This window comes from Triplophysa dalaica, chromosome 20 (genome assembly GCF_015846415.1).
Source record: "Triplophysa dalaica isolate WHDGS20190420 chromosome 20, ASM1584641v1, whole genome shotgun sequence".
Classification (NCBI taxonomy): Eukaryota; Metazoa; Chordata; class Actinopteri; order Cypriniformes; family Nemacheilidae; genus Triplophysa; species Triplophysa dalaica.
Window position 1 is genome coordinate 5,286,663 of NC_079561.1, and position 20,622 is coordinate 5,307,284.

Below are 20,622 nucleotides of genomic sequence, written 5' to 3' on the forward strand. Positions count from 1 at the left end.
GGAAGCTGCGGTTATTATAATCTTGTTTTACGCAATTTTGTCAGTTTCAATGAAATGCTTGAATACTGGGAAACTTTTATGACTTTATAAAATGTATTTCTTTAAAGCCCTTGAAAAAATTCGAAAATGATCTGATATTTCTAAGCTGAATGTGGGGAACTTTGGTTATTGATCACGCCTGCAACTGATAAGAGGCACTGCATGTGTTGACAAAAAATATTTTCTAATTAAGCAAACTTACAATTGCAACAGAAATGATCATTTAGTTATTTTGATAAATAATTAACCTGATTAAAGATATACAACAATAACTGGTTATAGCATTACAAACCAAATGAGGATGTGAATAAATCCATAAAAGTACATACAGGTTATAACACCTGATGAGGTAAATAGATTACATCCCTGATAGCACAAATACACCTGGCTTACGTCTATTTAACGTCTGCATTTACATCTGCAAGACATCTACAATACATAGTTTGCTCATCTGCAATACGTCTGGGAGATGTCTGCTGTCAGACGTCATATTGACCTCGAGAAGATGTCTGTAAGATGTGTATGATATGAATATCATGAATATGATTTAGAATGGATGTAAAGCTGCTCTTTCTAAGATATTTAGTAGATGTGTTTACGCAGCAGATCTCCAGATCTTTAGCAGACGCATTACAGACGTTCAGAAGTCTTCGAGACGTATTGCAGATGAGCAAACTATGTATTGCAGATGTAAATGCAGACGTCAAATAGACGTAAACCAGATGGATTGTGCTATCTGGGATTAAACTACAGCAGTTTATTTCCTCAATATTAAGTCTCAAAACCTTAACAAAGCCATTTACAGTTGATGCGCATGAAGGGGACAAAAATGTCAAAAACGAATCCCACTTTTAATATTTAACATTTTGCATTATCCAGGTTTGGTAATGTGACTTGGGGAAAACAGAAGTACTGTATCAATACAGCAAACCAAGACAATAGGCAGAGTTATGCTTAAACAGGAACCATTCAAGAAACCAATAACCAATGCCCTCATACACTTCCCAAAGAATACGTTCCAGAAGCCAAGATACATGTGTTGATTTGTACATACACAGAAAAATCTTACCTTTGTATTTAGCGTATAAAACAACACAAAAATATAAGTGGCATTCACAGAAAGTAGAGTCTATATGGAGCTTAACAATTTTACTTTATAAAACAACGCCTTAACAGTCCTTTGTGAATGTGAATTTTTCCTGCTCCCGTTACTTCAAAGCTGTAGTCTGAGGTGACGTATGGTAATTCAGATTCAGCTCCATACTGGAAGAGAAGGAAAAAAGTTTTAATACTATTACAGTAGCTAGTTAAATCATAAATAAAGACCAAAAACGTTTATTCATACCTGCATGGTAAGCTGCTCTATGGGTAGTGTGATCTGTCCCACCAGAAGACAGTTCACATGCTTCAGAACAGAGGGAGACACGGGTGTAACCAGGAAGTACAGACCTCGTGCCATGTCCACCCCTCTAATAACACCTTTAAAACAACAAAAACAAAGTCAACTTACAACTCGCATTTATATCTTTTTCCCCAATGAATTTCGATGACCCTTCCCAAATCATGTTGGTTCCCACCTAGGCCCACACACCGACAGATGGGAGTTTGGGAAAGCACAACAGGACCTCCAGTGCCTGCAACCTTTTCACTAAGACAGCACAATCCAACAAGACTGGCATTGACTGTATAGAGAATGTGATTGGGTGAAACCTCACCGTGCACCATCCCTATAGCCACTGAAGAGTGTGGGACCTGTAGGACGGAGCACATATTCACATCAAACAGAAGTGTTCAAAAAAATACAAAATGAAATCGCACACAAAATTCTACTTTGCTGATGAGACACAGGCAAGACCTAAACAGTTGTGGTTACCTGGTAAGGTATGAAACAGTGAAGCGGGCGCATGGGGCCTGGCTCAGGGGACTGCATTTTACTGAAGTAGGCAAGCAGTGCCAGGTCTCGCAACACATTGCTGCGCTGAAATCGCCTGTGAAGAATGCAGAATGAGAGAGACTTTTAATAAGGGTGCACTTTGGTTTTACACACTGTTGGAAACAATACACTGAAATTAAAAACTCTTGACAGATTTACTGTATATTAGCTGTCATCCAACAATAATAATTGATCGCAGGTACTTGTAAGCTTCAATTCAATTCAATTATATTTATATAGCGCTTTTCACAATGTGCAATGTTCCAAGGCAGCTTTACAGGAGAAAATAATAAAAACAAAAAAAGTAAAACACAGCAGAGTACATGGTGTTTATAGAACAAACAAGATTATGCTTGTAAATAATATCTAATAAACGCAGTCTCCCAGTGGTTTATTTTGCATTTTATGGATTAAGTGAAGGCCTGGCTGAAAAGATGTCTTTAATCTAGATTTAAATTTGGCTAGTGTGTCTGACCCTCGAATAGTAACGGGAAGGTTATTCCAGAGTTTATGTGCTACGTATGAGAAAGCTCTGCCCCTTTGGTGCATTTAGTCATTCTAGATGTTATCAAAAGTCTGCCGTTTCGAAATCGTAGAGAGCATGATGGGTTGTAATGTGATAGAAGCTCTGTTATGTAGGTAGGGGCTAAACCATTAAAGGGTTTACAAGTAATTGAAAGAACTTTTAAGTCAATACGATACTTAAGGTTAGCTAGTAAAGGGATGATAACATTGGAGTTACGTGATCGTATTTTCTTGACCTGGTTAGAGCTCTGGCAGCTGCGTTCTGAACTAACTTTAGTTTGTTTATTGATGATGCAGGATGACCACTAAGTAGAGCATTACAGTAGTAAAGTCTTGAGGTCACAAATGCACGAATAAGCTTCTCTGGGTCAGCAACACAATATTTATTATACAATATTTCGTAATTTTGCAACATTTCTAAGGTGGAAGACATGGATGTGATTTTCAAATGATAAGTCTTTAACTCTTTCAGCGCCATTGACGAGTTATCTCGGCATTTAAAAAAAAACGCTTCCCCGCCAAAGAAGAGTTTTTACGGCTGGGTGGAATCTTTGACAAAAAAAAACTTTAATTATCTCAGCTTTTTAATCAAAATGATGCATTTTTGAAGAAACCTACCCACATCTACAGAGTGATAAAAAACGAAAAAATGAAGATGGAAGAATATGGTTTCTTTTGTTTAAAAGCTGAGACTCTGTTCTCTCATTTGACATATTGTTTGTCCATATATTCTTCACAGAAAATGTACTGTGAGCCATTAAATTTGGGTGAAAATGTTAAAAAACGCTGGTATAGACTGGCAACTTTTTTTTTAAAGAGGTTGGCGGCGAATGAGTAAACAGTATTTGTTGGAGTAACAGTGCAATCTTCAATTTGCAGGTTATTATCCGAAATATTCTGTTTACGTGTCTTTGGTCCGATAAGTAATATTTTTGTTTTATAAGAATCTATAAGAAGGAAATTACTAGTCATCCAATGTTTTATATCTTCAATGCACTAAGATCAAAAGGTGCAGCCAGAAAGCTTACAATTCTCCAGATTTCCCTGCGCCTTCGAATTCCGAAATGATGTTGAGAAACACATAAGATCGAAGAGCGAGGTGACTTGCTGGAGCTTCGGTCAAGCTGGATGGTGTTGGAGGATGCGTCTGCCAGCCGTGGGTAGTTTTAAGGAAGTCTGGGGTAAAAAGTTGACACTGTGGCATGTCTTTGTAAGTCAGCTGAACGACATGCGTAACGGAAAAAAGGCGAATAAGGTCAATCAGAATATGAAGGCCATGGCCTGTGAGAAAAAGAAAGACAGACTTCATGAATTAAACTTGACAAATAAAAAAATTTAAACAATAATTTTGATTGTCATATATTTAATTAAATAATTTTTGATTAACAGCCATGTTTAAGTATTCATTAAAACTTTCCATCTACTTAATTTAATTCCAACTATAATCCCATGTCAAGATTTCTTTTCATGACTGACCCTTGATCCAGCCCATAGTGTTAATAACGACAGGACTTTCTCCACTGCAGTGACGCCACAGATATTTGAGGGACTCCAGGTAGCGATCTATGTCAGTCTGACATTCTGTCTGACCGTAGTACACCATGTGATCTGGATCCTGCAAGTGTGTGAATGGAGGCCCTAAAGAAACCCATAATCACAAACATGTCAACTTGTTGTAATATGTACAATGAACATTCTTACATTTCAGAAGCACAAAGTTTTGTTTGTTTAACAGAATCCGAATTTGTGGTATTAAAGGCCCCGTTTTTTCCCCTGTTTTTGAAGCTTTGATTGTGTTTGGGTTGTTTAACAATGGATGTTTGTTTCCCCTTAAAAAAAAAAAATGTTTATATTGAATATATTTCAAGTCTATCCTCCACCGCTGTCTCTCTTCTCACAAAACGACTGGATTTCTCCCAGTTTCTTCAAAGTCCCGCCCTCCGAAAGGATCTGATTGGTAAAGCTTACCAGGTCTGTTGTGATTGGTTCCCTGCTTAGAGAGTGTGTGTGAAGATGTCCTACCCATACCATATTAGCGAGTTCCGCTCCTCAAGTTGTCGTGATTGGTCTGCCTCCTCTCAGTGGACGTGAATTCATAAGCTTTGGCTTTTAGCATTAAACAGTAACAAGGGTCAACTTCACTTCATCAGTTAAGATCATGCAGATTGATCGAAGTGTAACTGAGGTCTGCTAGTGCATACGCAAACATCAATCTTTGTTAGAGATCGCGTTTTTTTTGGAGAAGGAAATGACACCGGACCGGCATCAGACAGGTTATAACTAATAACAGAGTTGGATAATAAAACAAGCAGATTGACAAGGAGACTGCAAGCAGCACTTAAGAGGATGTTCCATCGAAGTGTTTTAGACAGAGGTAACCACACACACACACAATATCAGTGTATTACACAAAACAGTTTAGGTCATTTTATCATTTTGCAGGTATTATTTATGCTCCAACAGCAACATTACACACTAACTAAAGGTTGAAAATGGGATCGTGGGAAACCTGATCTTTAATGTGAAAGTGTTCTTTATGTGACCAAAAAAGATATGAAGTATGACAAATACCCAGCAGTGGTTCTGTAATGGTGTTTAAGGAGAGGCATCCGGCAGGGGTAAACTCAGTCTGGCCTAAATCACATTCCAGATACTCAACACTGGCAGTTCTGCACACACACACAATCACACATAATAGAAAAAACGAGAACTATTCACACAAAATCAATATACATGAGCACTTTTTCTAAGGATCGTGCTATCAGCCCAACATTATAGGATAAAATGGTATTTACTCTCAATTCATCATCTTATTACTATACTGAACAAATAAACCAGATGCACTCACTGGTTTAGAAGGCTGTTAATGAGATGCCGATTGAAGGTGGACTTGCCACAGTTTTTCGCCCCACACACAAGAATTATGGGACAGCGGTCAAATTCTCCTATGCAAGAAATAGAGCACAGACAACAATAGTTCACAAATATTAAATAATAATCCATATATTCACTTTTCAAAAATACTTGAAATAGAAGAAATATTAACATGTTGTACCTGCCCAGGCACTGAGCAAACTGTCTAGGGCCTCTTTATAGGTTTGTGACATCACAAGACCTTGTGCATAAGGTTGACGTAGTGCTTTTACACCCACCGCAGACAGAGCAGGGTTATGGATCGCAGCCTGAGACCTCAGTTCCAACTGCAAGACATAAAATATCACCATAAATCCAAAAATGATTTGGGTACCACAGAATTCCAGTTTTGTAAGTGCCTTGACATCATTGTTGATGAGACAGACTAAACTAGTACATTTAAAGCACCAGAGCCAAAGTCTTCAGAATGTCAATCGACGCATGGTTTGCCTTTAGTTTTCTTAACAAATTCAGCAAGTAGTTTTCGTCTCTTGAATAAATGTAAAATGTCCCACACTCACCGAGTTTAAGCCAAAGATCTCTTTGAGTTCAGTGAAGCTGGTGAGTAAGCGCGTAAGGGGCGTGTCCAGAGGTTCCAAAAGCATCACACAGGAGTTCGAGTCCACCTCATTGATAAGCCTTTTACATGGCTCTGGACATCAAAGTGCACAAATAAAACAATCAAACATAAGAAATTGACAAAAAGGAACTTAATGAGTGCGGCTATAATCTAAATACAAAATCTTTCTTTTTATACTTTCTAAAGGTGAAACTTTCATTTAACTTCATTATCCTTAGTTTAAGTAGAATTCCTTTTATCGTGTGTTCTTGACAGCACACCAATACAATTTTTATAAAAAAAAGTTTTACATAACACAGAAGAAAACACATGTTTTTCAACGCACAAGGGTGAGCAACCATTACAACAATTTAGGTGAACGATCCCTTTAATAGGTCATATGAGAACATTTGGAAGGTCAAGCTCATATAATAATACCTAAGGAGAGGTATTTGCGAACAATGGCTTTCGCTTCCAGTCGTCCCTCCTTCTTGTTCTTGTTGGATGAGGAGTTGTTTCCCAAGGCTCTGATGGTGAGCGGGCAGTGTGATGGCGGAGAGAAAAGCTGGTAAGGTTGTTGGCCCTCTTCTATGGTGAAGCCCAGCACCTCTACATGACCATAAAGGCAAGTAAGCAGGCACTTCCCACGGAAACACAGGGTCTGCGCAGACATAAACGTCGGACAAACTTGCTTAAACTAACATAAACAGCCTTTAACAATGTCCGCATTGCACTCAAGTTTTCATTTATTGAAAACTATAAATCACATACCTGATCTTGTTGCATGACCAATACAGCCCGGTTCTGCGTATGGTCAAGCTGGGCATGGTACTGAAGTCCATCTTTGTCATCCTGATCCATGTCCGGTGAAGTGAAACTTTCGGTGCCGTTCTGAAGAACACTGTTGGCATATTCGTTCCATTCCTGAGAGTCCACTGAATTGCTGCTACCTTCAAGTTCTGTGTCTCCGTTTGCCTGCACATGAGTAAAACCTCCTGAAGCGGCCTTTTCCTCCTCAGAAAAACTGTTTTCTGGGTTCACAGTCACTGGCTTTGCATACGACTTCTTGAGCCGTTTTAATCGAGGCTTCTCCTTTTTGGTGAAGTGTTGCTCCAGCTGAGCAGACCCGGGACATGCATTAAGATGACTTATTTTCTTTAGCTTACATTTTTTATGCCTGTTAGTCAGTCTTTGGTGTGCGCTGGTGTTTTGCTGCTTATGTTTCGCGTGAGATGAAAACTTATTTACTTTCATTGTCATCCAATGAACAAGAATGAAACAACAAACCCAGAGCACCTGTAAATAAAGAGTAAAAATGTCAGCATCTGCATAACGTAGGCAATAAAAGCGTGCTATAAAATAAATGCTTTCACTGCTTCTAGACATTAATATTCTCTTTGAATAGTTTTCTACTTTGAGAAATTAAATAGATTTAATTTAGTGGGGGGAACAATAAGCAAGTTGACAAACTTTCTATGTTTAATACTGGAAAAAGTGTGCCAGGTAAACTACCATACGGGTGATTACTTTCTAGTAGCTTGGTTGATAAGTATGAGTTGATTAAAGCTCATTACAGCTTTATTACACAAATAACTTAACTAAAATACACTTTAATTCAAGAAATTAAGGACTTTCGTTACTCAATCCATACCGTTTGCTTACCCGTTTAATATGAGAAGCAGCAACACGTGTTTTAAACGCTCCTATGCAAATAGATGTCAGTCAGAGCAGAAACGTGACACACGTTTATGAAAATATACTGTAAATATGACTGCTGTCTGTATTTCTAAAAGATTGGCAGTAACTCCATGTGAGCAGTAAAATAACACTGCACGATGCTGCTGTGGTTCCACTCCACTTGACAAGTAAAGCTGCTCCCGCTTATATTCCCTCTTTGGTCTTATTTACGACCGCATCAGCAGTGTTTGATTTATGGAAGAATGCGATTGAAAGCATAAATACATTAGAGATGGAGCCGAAAAACATGTTAACGATACGACGTGCGGGCTAACAAGCATTTCGAACAGCGCTCACAGTCAGAGACGTTGCCATGTGATGGACAAAAAAAGTTCCCGGAGTTCGAATATAGTTTTAATTTATTCTGTCTCGTGGATAGAACGTATATACTGTTTCTACAACAACTTTAAAAATGCAATTACACTTAAACACGTAAACGTCTTGTGTAGCATGATTACAGGAATAAACTATTCGATACCTTCAAAATTCCCAAAATAATTCCAACGCAATATGTTGCTTGGCCAACTACAACGTCACTTCCCGTGTATGATTCAACATGGCTCCTTGTTGTTTAGGTTAATTTACGGATTCTATGAAACAAAATATATAACTTGGTGATTGAAATAAATGACATATAAATGTAAATCTTCTGTATTTGCTTTCAGGGGAAACAATGGTCTAATTTTACGAGAATGGTAAGTAAAACTCACCTGATTATGCCGCTAGTAGTTTAGGGAGCGTCATTAAAATGCGGACATCGTAGTTAACGTTTAGTTAACACAATCGCCTCCATGAGTCAATAACAGTGTACAGGAAAACGTATGTGAACTTAAATATACGAAAATGTGCATATTTGTTCATTTTAAATAATGAACTACGCTACAATAATTGCAATATTGCAATAAAATCACTATATATTTTTGAGAACTGAAATAATTTAATACTACAATTCTAACATTTGTCAACATTTATGCCTTATCTGCAATGATTGATTTGACTAGATTGGTGTCTCCTTGTCTAGATGGAGAATCAAACTCAAGGGATCTCTCATGCTCAATGGGTGCTGTCCTTGCTCAACCAACAGCGGGGTTTTGGCCAGTTTTGTGATGCCATGCTGAGCACAGCGAGTGGGCAGGTGCACCTGGCACATCGCAATGTTCTTGCCTGCTTCAGTAACCTGTTCCAAGATCCCAATTCAGACACCCCATGTTTACAGTTCAGCCTCCCATTGGAATGCCCTGATGATGGGCTGGAGCTACTGATTGATTTTTTTTACACTGGGGAGCTCCACTTGGACGGTAGTAATATAGAGAAGGTTCAAAATGCGGCTAGTGGACTATCAGTGCCAGACTCTCTGATACCATTTCAGAGATTGAAAGAACCACTACAACTTTCTGTGTTCAGTGAAGATGTGAAAGTCAGTCAACATTTTCCACTGCCATCTGCAGACTCTGAGCATGATCCAACAATAAAAGAGAAGACTAGATCTTGGCATATAGTGAAAGAAACACCAGATGAAAGCAGTTTAGCTGTGGAGGTCACAGCTAGTGATGAAGATCCCCCTGTCTCAACGTCCAGTACTACCACACGTTCTGGAAGGCGAGTGAAAGGGCCCAGACGACTAACAAGTGATAACCTCATGTGTGCTGTCACTAGACAAGTACCAGAAAGGACACAAACGTCATCTATAGAGAATACAGAGGAAGATCACCTCAAACCTTCTGACTCGAGTGAGAATGAGACTGAGGTACTCTGTACTCCTTTTTTCAAGAATCATTTCTTAAGCTAAAGTCATTTTATGCAATTTAATTTGTAATTACGTGTCGTGATGTGAATTATATCAATACAAGCAGGTTGATGGATCTGCTGAGAATCAAAATGATGATGATCATGATGATTATGATCATAATGTCAATGAAGATGAAAATGAGGATGACAATGACCGAGACGACGGCATGGATGTTCTCAATGAGGGTACTGATGAGGAGTATGTGCCTCATGACTCACCTAGCCCAACCCCAAAGACTCCACGGAGAAAGCGGAAACGGAAAAATACCATTAAAGAGAATGGAGAAGAAGCATCAAAAGCCTCCAAGAAAGGCTCTGTCGAATGTCCTACATGCCACAAAACATTCCTTAGCAAGTACTACTTAAAAGTACACAACAGGTGTGTTTGCTTGTTTGGTAAAGTAGTAATGGACCAGATTGTTAAATGTTCTATATATCTTTAGACAGTGCATTAAAAATGCATAAAACCTTGTGTTCCCTGAGAATCAAACCTTGGCTTGATCAACTGACCATCTTGTTTTCTGCCTTTTTGGTTTTACAGGAGACATACTGGTGAAAAGCCCTTTAAATGTGCTAAATGTGGAAAGAGCTATTACAGGAAGGAAAACTTGCTAGAGCACGAAGCAAGGAACTGTCTTAAGAGAACAGAGGTGGTGAGTTATCAAGGGACCGATTTTAAATTACACTATGGGTGTATAAATTAAAAACAGCTGCCACTATATCTCAAGTTAAAGTACATAAGTGTCATTGTTTTAGTTTAAAATGCACAAACGTTATGTTTTTTGTAAGGCATGTTCAAAAAACGATTTAAAATGTCCTAATTAACTAAGTCATGGTCCTGGTTTTATTTAATCCCTGTCCGGTAAACCGACCCTAGGAGTATACATTATCTTTAAAAAAAAAAATTGGGGGGCATTTGTTTGTCATGTACTGCATACTAGATGCAAGGAAACTTTACATCAATACATTTGAATAAATATGAGAAAAAAAAATGTCTTGAAACGTATGACTAGTAATTTAATTACAAAGGAAATAACCTAAATATGGGTTTTGTGTGGTGATGAAACACTTTAAAATTATAAATGCATTGATGTAACAACCTATTATAGACGTTTTGTTTCTTGCCAGGTGTTTTCATGTTCCAAATGTACCATGACCTTTACGAAGCGACAAGAGCTTCGCCTCCACACAGTCACACACACCGGAGAGATGCCCAATAAGGTACGTCTTCCAGTGTGGAAGTAAGATGCAACCTTTTGTCAACTACACTTTCCATCAATGGCCTGGCTGTCGCTACAAATTGTGCTGATTTTACCCCAATATTAGTGCACGTCATGCTCTGAGCAGTTTATGCAGAAGAAAGACCTCAGAAGCCACATGATTAAAGTTCACGGAGCTCCTAAGCCACATGCAGTAAGTGACTCATGGTTTTAAGGCCAACTTGGTCTTGGACTGAGTAAGGGAAATCATATTATTACAATATCCTAGAAAGCGTAAAATAATAAATAACGTTCATTGATGTATCATCTATTGTGTCTCGTCTAGTGTTCATTGTGTACCAAGTGTTTTCTATCCCGCACCGAGTTGCGTTTGCACGATGCAGCCAAACATCGCGGTGAGAAACTGTTTGTGTGTGAGGAGTGCGGCCACCGGGCCTCCAGCCGCAACGGCCTGCAGATGCACATAAAAGCCATTCACAGGTAAACATTAGAATGATATCACTAGTAATAAGCCTAAGATGCATATGACTAAAACATGATTCATCTACAGTTTATTTGTTACTTGTAGAGTGAACAGACAATACATGATGTAAAGGAACAGAAAAGATGTTGATGATTTTATTTTGTGTGATCTTTGAATCATGCGTTTGTTCTGTTTTCTTTTCAGAAAGGAGCGTCCCTTTGTTTGTGAGTTTTGCAATCATGCTTTTACTCAGAAAGCCAATCTCAACATGCACCTTCGGACACACACCGGAGAGAAGCCTTTCCAGTGCCACCTCTGTGGAAAGACATTTCGCACACAAGGTCACTTGGGGACTTTTTTTGTTTTTTTAAGCTGAATTTATGCAATACATAATGGCTTTTTTTTTACCTATTATTAAAACCAAACGATTGATATTTGTGTGAGCAGCCAGTCTTGACAAGCACAACCGCACACACACCGGAGAGCGGCCGTTTAGCTGTGAGTTCTGTGAGCAGCGCTTTACTGAGAAAGGCCCTCTGGTACGCCACATAGCCAGCAAACACCAAGAGGGCCGGCCACATTACTGCAACATATGCAACAAAACATTTAAAGGTGAGTGACGTGAACAAAAACTAAAAGCTTTTTAAATTTGCCACTTTCTTAATTGTTTCTGCAAGCTTTCATTTCATTTGTTTAAGAAATGAGATCAATAATTTTTCTTTCTATTATTGAACACAAGAAGATTTTTTGAGTAATGTCTCAGGGGTTTGTGTCACATGGTGAAAGTCAATGCGATCTAATTATGTCCCATCAGCCATTGAGCAGCTTCGTGTGCATGTCAGACGCCACAAAGGTGTGAGAAAATATGAGTGCAGGGAATGTGGTTACAAGTTCACCAGACAGGTAAATAATACATTCCTAGTGTGATCCATGTTTGTCCTCACGTCTTGGGTCTTAGTATTTTGTTTGTACTATCATTCTCCCTTAAACAGGCCCATCTTCGCCGACACTCCCAGATCCACACCCGCGTGGAGAACTACAACCCCAGACAGAGACGGCTGCGCAACTTGGTGGTGGAGGATGAGAAGGCAGGTGCTTCTTCGAGTCCTTCCAGCCAGGCAGATGGTCAGGTTGAGCCAGGGGATCTAGTTAACCTTGTGACCCAGACAGAAGCTGTTGTGCTGGAGCAGGTGGTCTCAGCCTCTGCTGGAGGAACAGAAGGAGAACAGGCCTCTTATTCAATGACTGAGGAGACAGTTAATGGTGAGCAGACTGGATTTAGCGTGAGTGCCACGACTGGTGGTGGAGTTGAGCAAGGTGGGTTCACGGTGGCAGATGTGATGGAACAGACACTGTTGGTGAGCGATGCATGTCCCATCCTTCAATCAAGTGTGGTTGTTGAGTTGTCAAGCACTGGGACTGATGGGAAGGTCTAACTGGATGAGACTTATTGACTCGTGAACAGATGGATGTGTTGATGTTGGAGTATGAACATTTGAGTTCAAGACAGTGGCGTCATTCAAAAGAGCTTTCTCATTACTTGCAAAACAGTAAGAAATGGTTTTGATATTTATTTTCATTAATTAAGGTAAAGATATCTATATTAAAGTTGCTAAGCCCTGTGTGAGGGCTTGAGTTGAATCAAACCCTTATTGCAAATGTGAAGACACAGTAAAAGTGCTGCCTGCCATGTATTTGTTAATCACACGTACAAACTTTATTACACAAATCAAAATGCCAAGTCAGTGTTGTACAAATGATTTGGCAACAAAACCATCGAAACACTCTGTAAGAAAAATAAAATAAATGTTACGTACCGCTTTAAAGTGTTAATCCGTTTCATAGGTAGTGATATTATAAAATACACACGTTTACTCAAGAATAAAGATACTGAATTACTATTTCCAGTTATTAGTGCAGCATCCTAATAGAATTTTTTGACATAAAATACCTTCAGCTATTCTTCATGTTGTCTTCATTATTTCAAACAGCTTAATCAACACAAGGTGTTCCTTACAAATGGTATCATACCTTCCCTTAAATAAACAAAGACTAGAGTAATAAACTTAATTTACTATCAAAACACAAGAGCATAAGAGAGGGTATGACACAAAATCACAAAAAAATGACCACGTCATGCATTCTAGATTATCGGACACATAAACATAATATAGTACACACACTGTATCATATTATGCTGGAGCCCAGTTGTTCATTTCTCTATGTTTGTCTGTCAACCGTCATGCAGTTTTTGGACAGTTTGTGACTCTCCCAAATTTTCATTTCATTACAGAATCTTCTCTGTTTATATAAAAATGAATCTGTTTTTCACATTAACTTTTTGGAATGCTTAGGCATGATATTTGTCGATATGAGCAAGTTTAATTTACTTTGCTATTATTGTTAGGGATGTGTACTTATTTTAACTTGAAAAACACAAATGCCCATGCTGAATAATATGGTCAAATAATAAAGAAATGATATGAGTGGAACTCCCCATACACTTTCCAAGATATGGATTGCTTAATATTTGCCAAATACAGGCACCATTATACTTCAATTAAGTCTCTCTTCAAGGTAAACACAGCCAGCATTAGAGTTGCATGCAACATTTAAAGCTGTAGTAATATTAGATTACTGGGTAAAGTAATCCAAACATTGATTGTCTATTCACCACTTTCATTTACTGCCCACATGAGGTGAATATAAATATCAAAGTCATAAAGTGCAAAAAACACCTAGTGGCGATGTCACGTTATAGCCCTCTGCAACGTTTGAGAAACCTTTATTGCCACGATCTGAAAAGCTCTCAGTGGACTGGATTGATGTCTTGGTTGAGGTTCTGATTGACATTGTTGTTTTGGTTGATGCGGTGGTGTCTGTGGAGGTTTATGGCATTGGCTTCAGGCATGTCAATAGGTTCGAAGGTACTTGGGACAAGGGGCATAAACTGTCGAAAAATGCTAACACTTCCCTGCCAGAAAGTAGGCTGGGGAAGGTGGCCGGCGGGTGTCCAAGATCGAGAACTGGGATCGTAGACCTCAACCACATCGGAGAGCTCGAAGGTGCTGTCATAGCCGCCGGACACGTAGAGTCGACCGCCGAGAGCTGCCACGCTGCCTCCGACATGAACCTGTGGAGATGATGTACACATTTAAGTCAAATATGGTCTTTACACATCTGTGTATGCATAATGTACAAAATATGTATTGAGAATTAGAAGTAAATTTGACATACTTGCGTCATGGGATTAATCTTGTCCCATTCATTGTTCTGTGGGTTGTAGATGTCAACCTCAGTCGAATCATCCCTGAAACATAATCGTAAGAAACAATTAAATTAACTTTTTTTCCTTTGTAACTTGGTTTAATGTGTTTTACCAGTGTGTGAAGTAAACTGTCATAAAAAGTTTTCCTTTATTACTAAAAAGCATTTTAAATCTTTCTCACCTTATGAAGTAGATCAAGCCGTTTAAAGTCACCGTTTTGGGGGCAAATGACCACGGAGGCAACTCTCCACTATTGACCAGTGACCATCGGTTACTTTCAGCATCATAGCACTGAATGGCCATTGTGTCCTCTCCGGTTAATGAGCCGATGGCGTAAAGCCGTCCTCTGCACGACGTGGTAGAACAGTTATCCATAGGGTGCAGCATGGGTGGAAGACCCTCCCAGCAGTCAAGAGTGTGGTCATAGCGTTCTGTGCTGTCTGTGGCAACCACATACAGCTGACCCTTTAGGACACAAGAGCTATGGTATTCCCGGGCTTTCAACATGGGGGAGACCTCTGTCCACTCATTCACGCTGGAGTTGTATCGCCAAACACAATCATAGAGACGTGATCCATCTGAGCCACCTGGTGCAAAACATAGCAAGTTTCCAGAAGAAATGGACAAATAAGAAAATCTGTCTGTTTATGGCAGTTTTGATGTCTCAACTTATTTCAGTTTATTGCCAACAGGGATAGTTCACCTAAAAATGAAAATCTATCATTTACTCACCCTCATGTCATTCCAAACCCTTATAACTTTCTTTCTTCTGCATAACCACAAAAGAAAATAGTCACCAGACAACACTGGAACCCATTGACTTCCATCAAATTGATACAAAACAAAGGGTCATAAACAAGCTTTGAACAAGAAGAGGGTGAATAAATGATGGCAGAAATGAACAAAAATGTTTCAATAGTTTTAGTAAACTGTAATAACCTTGCACCTGAATGCCTGACCACTGTTGATCTGGCAGAACACTGTGTCCCATGATCACCATGCGCTAAAACACTGTGGTTTATTTATACATTGGCTATCAAGTTGTAAGCAATCCTTTGGAAAGCTGCACTCTGGAATAAGTGCTTTCTTGTATTACCTTCGTATGAATGTCAAGTATCTGTACAAACCTGTTACGTAAATGTCGTTGCCCAAGGCCACTATACTGTAGCCACCTCCAAGATGGTCTGGGAATTCTGCTAAGTATCTCCACTGTCCAGTCTGAGGGTTGTAACAGTCCACAGTAACAAGCTCGTCACAGTCCTGATCGCATCCTCCCACCACCACTAAAATTTCCGCCAGGCCAGTTGAGGGACGTGGGCGAGTTCGATGGCTGGGCCTATCATGGCGGTCATATTCGTACGACTGAAAGCTACGTGCTTCGCTGACCAACCTCAAGCAGGCCGGTGACAGGTAGACCAGCGGATCGCTCTCCACATGGGCCAGAAGGTAGAAACGTCGCACAAATGGGAGTCGCACCTGCTGCAGCAGCTCAGGCCAGTAATGCAAGCGGTGCTTCAGGTCGGCTTTGACCCAGCGGACGGCTATCTGGTACCCAGTTTCTTCCTTATCCACGCAGAGTCCGTCGTCTGATACGAACTCCAATAGTCGCTTCCACGACAACCTTTCAAAGTCCATGCTCTTCGCCAGCTCCACGATATTCTTCAGGACGAAACCGCGAGCGCTTGTAGCAAGCCCACGGCAGGCATAAGCTTCCGCAAAGTCCTGGATCTCCAAGCAGTTGGAAACATCGAGTCTCTGCTCCAGGAAAGCGCAGCACGCCTCTTTAACAGATGGGAACTGAAACAGATCCGCCGTCTTGAGAAGAAGGTCCACGTTGTCTTGAGTGACAGTGACGCGGCCTGTGTAACAAAAGTCCACAAGAAGTCCCAACAGTTCAGCTGACACCTCGTGCAGTACCACACGGTCCATGGCGCTTTCTCGTAGCGTTCCTGCAAACATAGCGCGAAAGTAGGTGCTGGCAGCGGCCAGCACAGTTCTATGGCAGTGGAACTCTTTTCCTTCAGCGCACAATGTGATGTCGAAGAACTTACGCTCAGCGCGGAGCTCGTGGATACCGCGGAGCAAGTTGACAGCATGGGCCGTGTCAAAGAAAGGCAGCATAGAGGACTGCGTTTGTAAAACAGGCTTCTCCATAGCAGCTCCTTTAAGTATAGTGTGTTTCTTTTGACGTTCTTTCACTCAGAAAACTGGGTTCATCTTTGAATAGAAAATAGGCATATTTTTTAGTATTAGTATTCGTTAGACGAACACTTTTAATTTGACTTTAAAATACACAAATCTAATACTTTTCACATAGGTCTAGTAGTTTTTAGCCTACCTGTCTTCCGTTTTCAAAAGTGTTTAAAATTATGAAAAGACGCACGGTAGAAGGACGACGTAGCTTCTAGAACGAAATATCATACGGTTATGACGAATGTGAGGAACGGTTAGTCTCTAAAGAGTGCGCGTGGCTGAGTCCGCTCTATAAATACACCAGCAGTGTCCATTTGCACGGGCTTGGGGGTGGGCATCATACAGACAGATCACAGAAACATCCCTTTCCCCATAGTATATTTAAAGTCCAGTTTATTCAAAGATAAAATGTGGTTTGAGTTTTGAACTGCATCAAAACAGCATTTAACAGTAATCATGGATGAGATTTTGTTTTTCAATGTTTTTAGTATCACCAATAAAGAAAGAAATGGTTTTATTGGTTGATAGTATTATTGGTGAGCCAACATAGACTGGAGTTTGTTTAAAATAAAACTGTATTTTTATCTGTTTAGTATCAGGTAACAAACCAGGCTGTCAAACAAAATGTCCTTGAAGGCATCAACATCTACAGTCTGGTGACATTCAATGCATAGATCCACCTATGCAGCAGGCAGCTGAAAGTTTTATGAAGGTTGGCTCATCAAAAAGAATAAAAGAGAGGAGAGAGCGAGACAGAGAGACCGAGAGAGAGAGAGAATGGGGCCCCAAAGGGTTTCAGACCTGTTCTGAAAACCGATTCTCTGCAGTTTTCAGACCTACATTATGGATAGCAGAAGGGCTGATGGCTAATGCATTCCCTTGTGCATGTATAGATAATAGATTCTCAAGGGACTGAGTTTTTACAATTCTAATTTAGCTATACTGTACATCACGTTGCCTTGTATCAAAAATGTAACTGACAGCCATTTTAAAATGAAGTTAGATTTCATACTGTAACAACTTTACCATCTATCCAAGCTAAACAGCAGTTACGGGATAAATAATAAACATTTCGTCCTCCAGCTCTAAATAGGTCATGGTTTATGAAGCAACCCCTCTGTTCCACATACCTGCAGGGTATTAGGCAACTTGAATGCCAACCTGCTTACTGGTAGTCTGTTTACCAGTCTGCCCCAGAATAGAAAGACTGACAGTGACCAGCAATAGTCTCTAACATGTGAGTGAAGAAAAGAATATGATCTCCTGACTTCCTGTCAAGTCATGTCAATAAGGTGTCATGATCTATAGTTAGGAGACGTGAATACGGACAGGAAACCACACTCTGTTATGTAGCATTTGTTGACATATCTATTAGAGAGTTCTTAAAAAAAAATTATAAAAATATTTGACAGTGGTAAAAATATTTTTTGAAGATTAACTTGGCTTACTAAAGGCCCGTTCCCACCAAGAACGATAACTATATCGAGATCCACAACGGATGATAATATTTGTTTATTTTACACTAGCACAGTTCATTTTTAAGGGGATGAGCCATTTGTATTTAAGTGCTTTCTATTGGCTTTCAGTGATTTATCATTTATGAGCTGGAAAATTGCTCTGAAAGTGATCTCATCAACATTGTTGCTCTATATAGAGGATAAGTATAGTTGTGGATTCTGTTTTTGTTTTAAACTTAGAACGATTTTCAAACTTTGTAGCTGTCTTTGTTTTGTTTTTGGTGTGAATTAGCCTTTACAAGGAAAGATTTAAAGGTCCAGTGTATGAAATTTAGCCGCATCTAGCAGAGAGGTTTTGAATTTCAACCACTCACTTTTAAAGCATTATGGTGGTTGACACAGAAAAAAGATGTTGTCACGTTTTCGCTTCTTTGCCAAACGAAATAACCTGTTAAGAAACGTGTTCTGTGGAGCAGTTTGTCCCTTCAGGGCTACTGTAGAAACAACATGACGAATTTCATGTAAGGGGACCTGCGGTATATGTACTTTGTAGATAGAAATAGCTCCTTCCAAGGTAATAAAAACATAACGCTTCATACACCTCTGAAGACTGAAGATATTTATATATATTATATTGCATTTCTATCAATAGATCCTCCAAAATCGTACACATTGGACCTTTAAATTAGTAGACTCATTTAACTCCATTTTTGTCCCGTTACTTGTTGATCATTTAATGTACTTTGAATAAATCATATTTAAATATCTGAACTTGGTGTTCTGACAGGACATAGGTGAATTAAAAGACATAACAGTACTTTGCCATAGTTTCCTAACCAATCATGATGAAAGTTTATATTTTAAACTTTCTTCTTTTCTTTGTAAAACTTCAATATAGCATCCAATGAATCGTTTGAATAAATAATAAATATGAAAACACAGAAGAGTGCTTAACAAACCCTTCATAGTCCAAAATCCTCACAAGAGGCTTACAGAATAATGTTGCACCTGGCGAAAAATGCCCATCATTACACAGCTGCCACTACTCTCTGCATTCCAACAGCTTAGGCCCAGTGGAGCTGAGCAGGTTTGGCCTCTGCATTCATGATCTGCTTCACCCTAATAAGGCAGTTAAATTATACCTCGCTCACATTTCTTATGTGAAAACCTTCTCCAGACTTTAGGGTTAACCTATTGTTATAGGTATTAAAACCCCTGTTACATTGCAAATGAGCTATATAATTTGATACTTGTAATGTACAGGTTTAAACAGGAAAACATTTTAATCATGCATATGTTAAACTTGGATTCTTGACTCTACAGGTTTTTTGAACAACTTGGATAGTAAATCAAACCCACAGCACTATATAAAATAAAAAATATGACATGCAAAGCAATGCTAATCACATTTAAAACGTTGGATGTAAGAGTTAAGGATATTTAATATTCCAGCTTTATATTTGGCATCCAACAACCAGAAGACCTTCAACAATCTATTCTAGGACTTGACCTGATGTCATCCACTGCAACTCTTAACCTGCAGACAATATATCAACGTAGTTTGACGCATCACACAAAAACGGAAACGTTTTCTATACCTATGAAAATATCATAAGGCCTTTTAGCAAAGTACCGCGTCGTGATCACTATAGAAACTGGAGTGAAATCGGTTTCCGACGCAATAAGCGTCTGCTTCGGCTGAGAAAAACAACACCAGACCCGTCACGCGTCTACCTTCACTCACACACTGTTTCTCTCGTTTTGTACTTACCGAATCCAACAGTCGAGTATTTCAGCTTCTTTACGTCTCGAATACTTTGAGAGATTTGGATGTTTTTCCGTGTTTTAATGTAACTTTGGTTGAACGTCCGTTTTTTTCGTCTTAGCTCATGTCAGCGCCATGATTCCGCATCATCAGAGACCCTCATTGGTTACTACAGTAGAAACACTGTGACGTGGTCTCAAGTTTGACGCTCTAACTGTTAAACTTTAGCAAACTTCTTTAAAACAAAAGCTAAATCAATTACTAAAAAATGACTTAAATTAAATAATTTTGGTAGTATGTTAATATCATATCAGTATGTATATTACTGCATATAATGATATGAGGTGAAGTAATGTTTGTACTCGATCGCTTTTTAAAATTGTAATATAGTGCTATCTTTATATAAACAACTATAGAAAGATAAATAAAGCTAATATTATTTATATTATAACATATGTGTATGTAGCCTATAATGCAAGACTGGTAAACGACATGGGCTTTTGATTCATGTCAAATTGCACACATTAATGTTTTTTTTATCTACGTGCAGATCAAGACACAATTTTAACCAAAGTATAAACTATGTAAACTATGTAACTCCACCCTGAAAAATATTATTATTATTATATAACTTATTTTCTTTGGAAAACAGGTTAACACAACAGATCATTTAAGATAAACAAAATATAAAGTGTGGAACATATTATTACTTATGCTTGATATAACTACAGACATTATAAAATATAAAAAGTGAAGAATCTA

At 39.0% G+C, this 20,622-nt stretch overlaps 3 protein-coding genes across 5 annotated transcripts; 1 reads left to right on the forward strand and 2 right to left on the reverse strand.

Moving 5' to 3' along the window:
* Nucleotides 1-871: 871 nt before the first annotated feature.
* Nucleotides 872-8,007, reverse strand: nol9 (nucleolar protein 9). The gene is made up of 13 exons (XM_056733327.1): nucleotides 7,632-8,007; nucleotides 6,741-7,265; nucleotides 6,408-6,630; nucleotides 5,932-6,062; nucleotides 5,553-5,697; nucleotides 5,346-5,442; nucleotides 5,069-5,166; nucleotides 3,974-4,135; nucleotides 3,526-3,778; nucleotides 1,913-2,027; nucleotides 1,617-1,791; nucleotides 1,385-1,518; nucleotides 872-1,302 (listed from the first exon to the last, which is right to left on the reverse strand). Exons 2-13 carry the CDS (start codon nucleotides 7,227-7,229, stop codon nucleotides 1,189-1,191), a joined length of 2,136 nt encoding a protein of 711 aa, XP_056589305.1. The 5' UTR covers nucleotides 7,230-7,265; nucleotides 7,632-8,007; the 3' UTR covers nucleotides 872-1,188.
* Nucleotides 8,008-8,248: 241 nt separating this feature from the next.
* zbtb48 (zinc finger and BTB domain containing 48) lies at nucleotides 8,249-13,137 on the forward strand. 2 transcript variants are annotated; one of them, XM_056733325.1, is made up of 12 exons: nucleotides 8,249-8,281; nucleotides 8,372-8,401; nucleotides 8,728-9,453; nucleotides 9,557-9,873; nucleotides 10,036-10,147; nucleotides 10,623-10,715; nucleotides 10,821-10,907; nucleotides 11,040-11,194; nucleotides 11,382-11,518; nucleotides 11,625-11,789; nucleotides 11,992-12,080; nucleotides 12,170-13,137. In XM_056733325.1, exons 2-12 carry the CDS (start codon nucleotides 8,399-8,401, stop codon nucleotides 12,611-12,613), a joined length of 2,328 nt encoding a protein of 775 aa, XP_056589303.1. In that variant the 5' UTR covers nucleotides 8,249-8,281; nucleotides 8,372-8,398; the 3' UTR covers nucleotides 12,614-13,137. The 2 variants fall into 2 exon arrangements, with proteins under 2 accessions (XP_056589303.1, XP_056589304.1); XM_056733326.1 differs by having other exon boundaries at nucleotides 8,253-8,401; nucleotides 9,560-9,873.
* Nucleotides 12,868-20,024, reverse strand: klhl21 (kelch-like family member 21). 2 transcript variants are annotated; one of them, XM_056733329.1, is made up of 5 exons: nucleotides 19,867-20,024; nucleotides 15,573-16,662; nucleotides 14,627-15,032; nucleotides 14,415-14,487; nucleotides 12,868-14,310 (listed from the first exon to the last, which is right to left on the reverse strand). In XM_056733329.1, the coding sequence occupies exons 2-5, from the start codon at nucleotides 16,597-16,599 to the stop codon at nucleotides 13,987-13,989; spliced, it is 1,830 nt and encodes a 609-aa protein (XP_056589307.1). In that variant the 5' UTR covers nucleotides 16,600-16,662; nucleotides 19,867-20,024; the 3' UTR covers nucleotides 12,868-13,986. The 2 variants fall into 2 exon arrangements, with proteins under 2 accessions (XP_056589307.1, XP_056589306.1); XM_056733328.1 differs by lacking the exon at nucleotides 19,867-20,024 and adding an exon at nucleotides 16,784-19,808.
* Between the last annotated feature and the right edge of the window lie 598 nt (nucleotides 20,025-20,622).

Bases quoted from the DNA above. Each gene is read 5' to 3' on its own strand.
- nol9 (XM_056733327.1), bottom strand. From the start codon at position 7,229: ATGACAATGAAAGTAAATAAGTTTTCATCTCACGCGAAACATAAGCAG. The intron at 6,631-6,740 runs GTATGTGATTTA...ATGTCTGCGCAG, and splicing joins TGGTCATGCAACAAGATCAG to ACCCTGTGTTTCCGTGGGAA. The intron at 5,443-5,552 runs GTACAACATGTT...TTTCTTGCATAG, and splicing joins TTTGCTCAGTGCCTGGGCAG to GAGAATTTGACCGCTGTCCC.
- zbtb48 (XM_056733325.1), top strand. The intron at 9,874-10,035 runs GTGTGTTTGCTT...TTGGTTTTACAG, and splicing joins TACTTAAAAGTACACAACAG to GAGACATACTGGTGAAAAGC. The intron at 12,081-12,169 runs GTAAATAATACA...TCCCTTAAACAG, and splicing joins GTTACAAGTTCACCAGACAG to GCCCATCTTCGCCGACACTC.
- klhl21 (XM_056733329.1), bottom strand. From the start codon at position 16,599: ATGGAGAAGCCTGTTTTACAAACGCAGTCCTCTATGCTGCCTTTCTTT. The intron at 15,033-15,572 runs GTTTGTACAGAT...GTTTTGCACCAG, and splicing joins CAACGACATTTACGTAACAG to GTGGCTCAGATGGATCACGT. The intron at 14,488-14,626 runs GTGAGAAAGATT...ATTATGTTTCAG, and splicing joins GGCTTGATCTACTTCATAAG to GGATGATTCGACTGAGGTTG.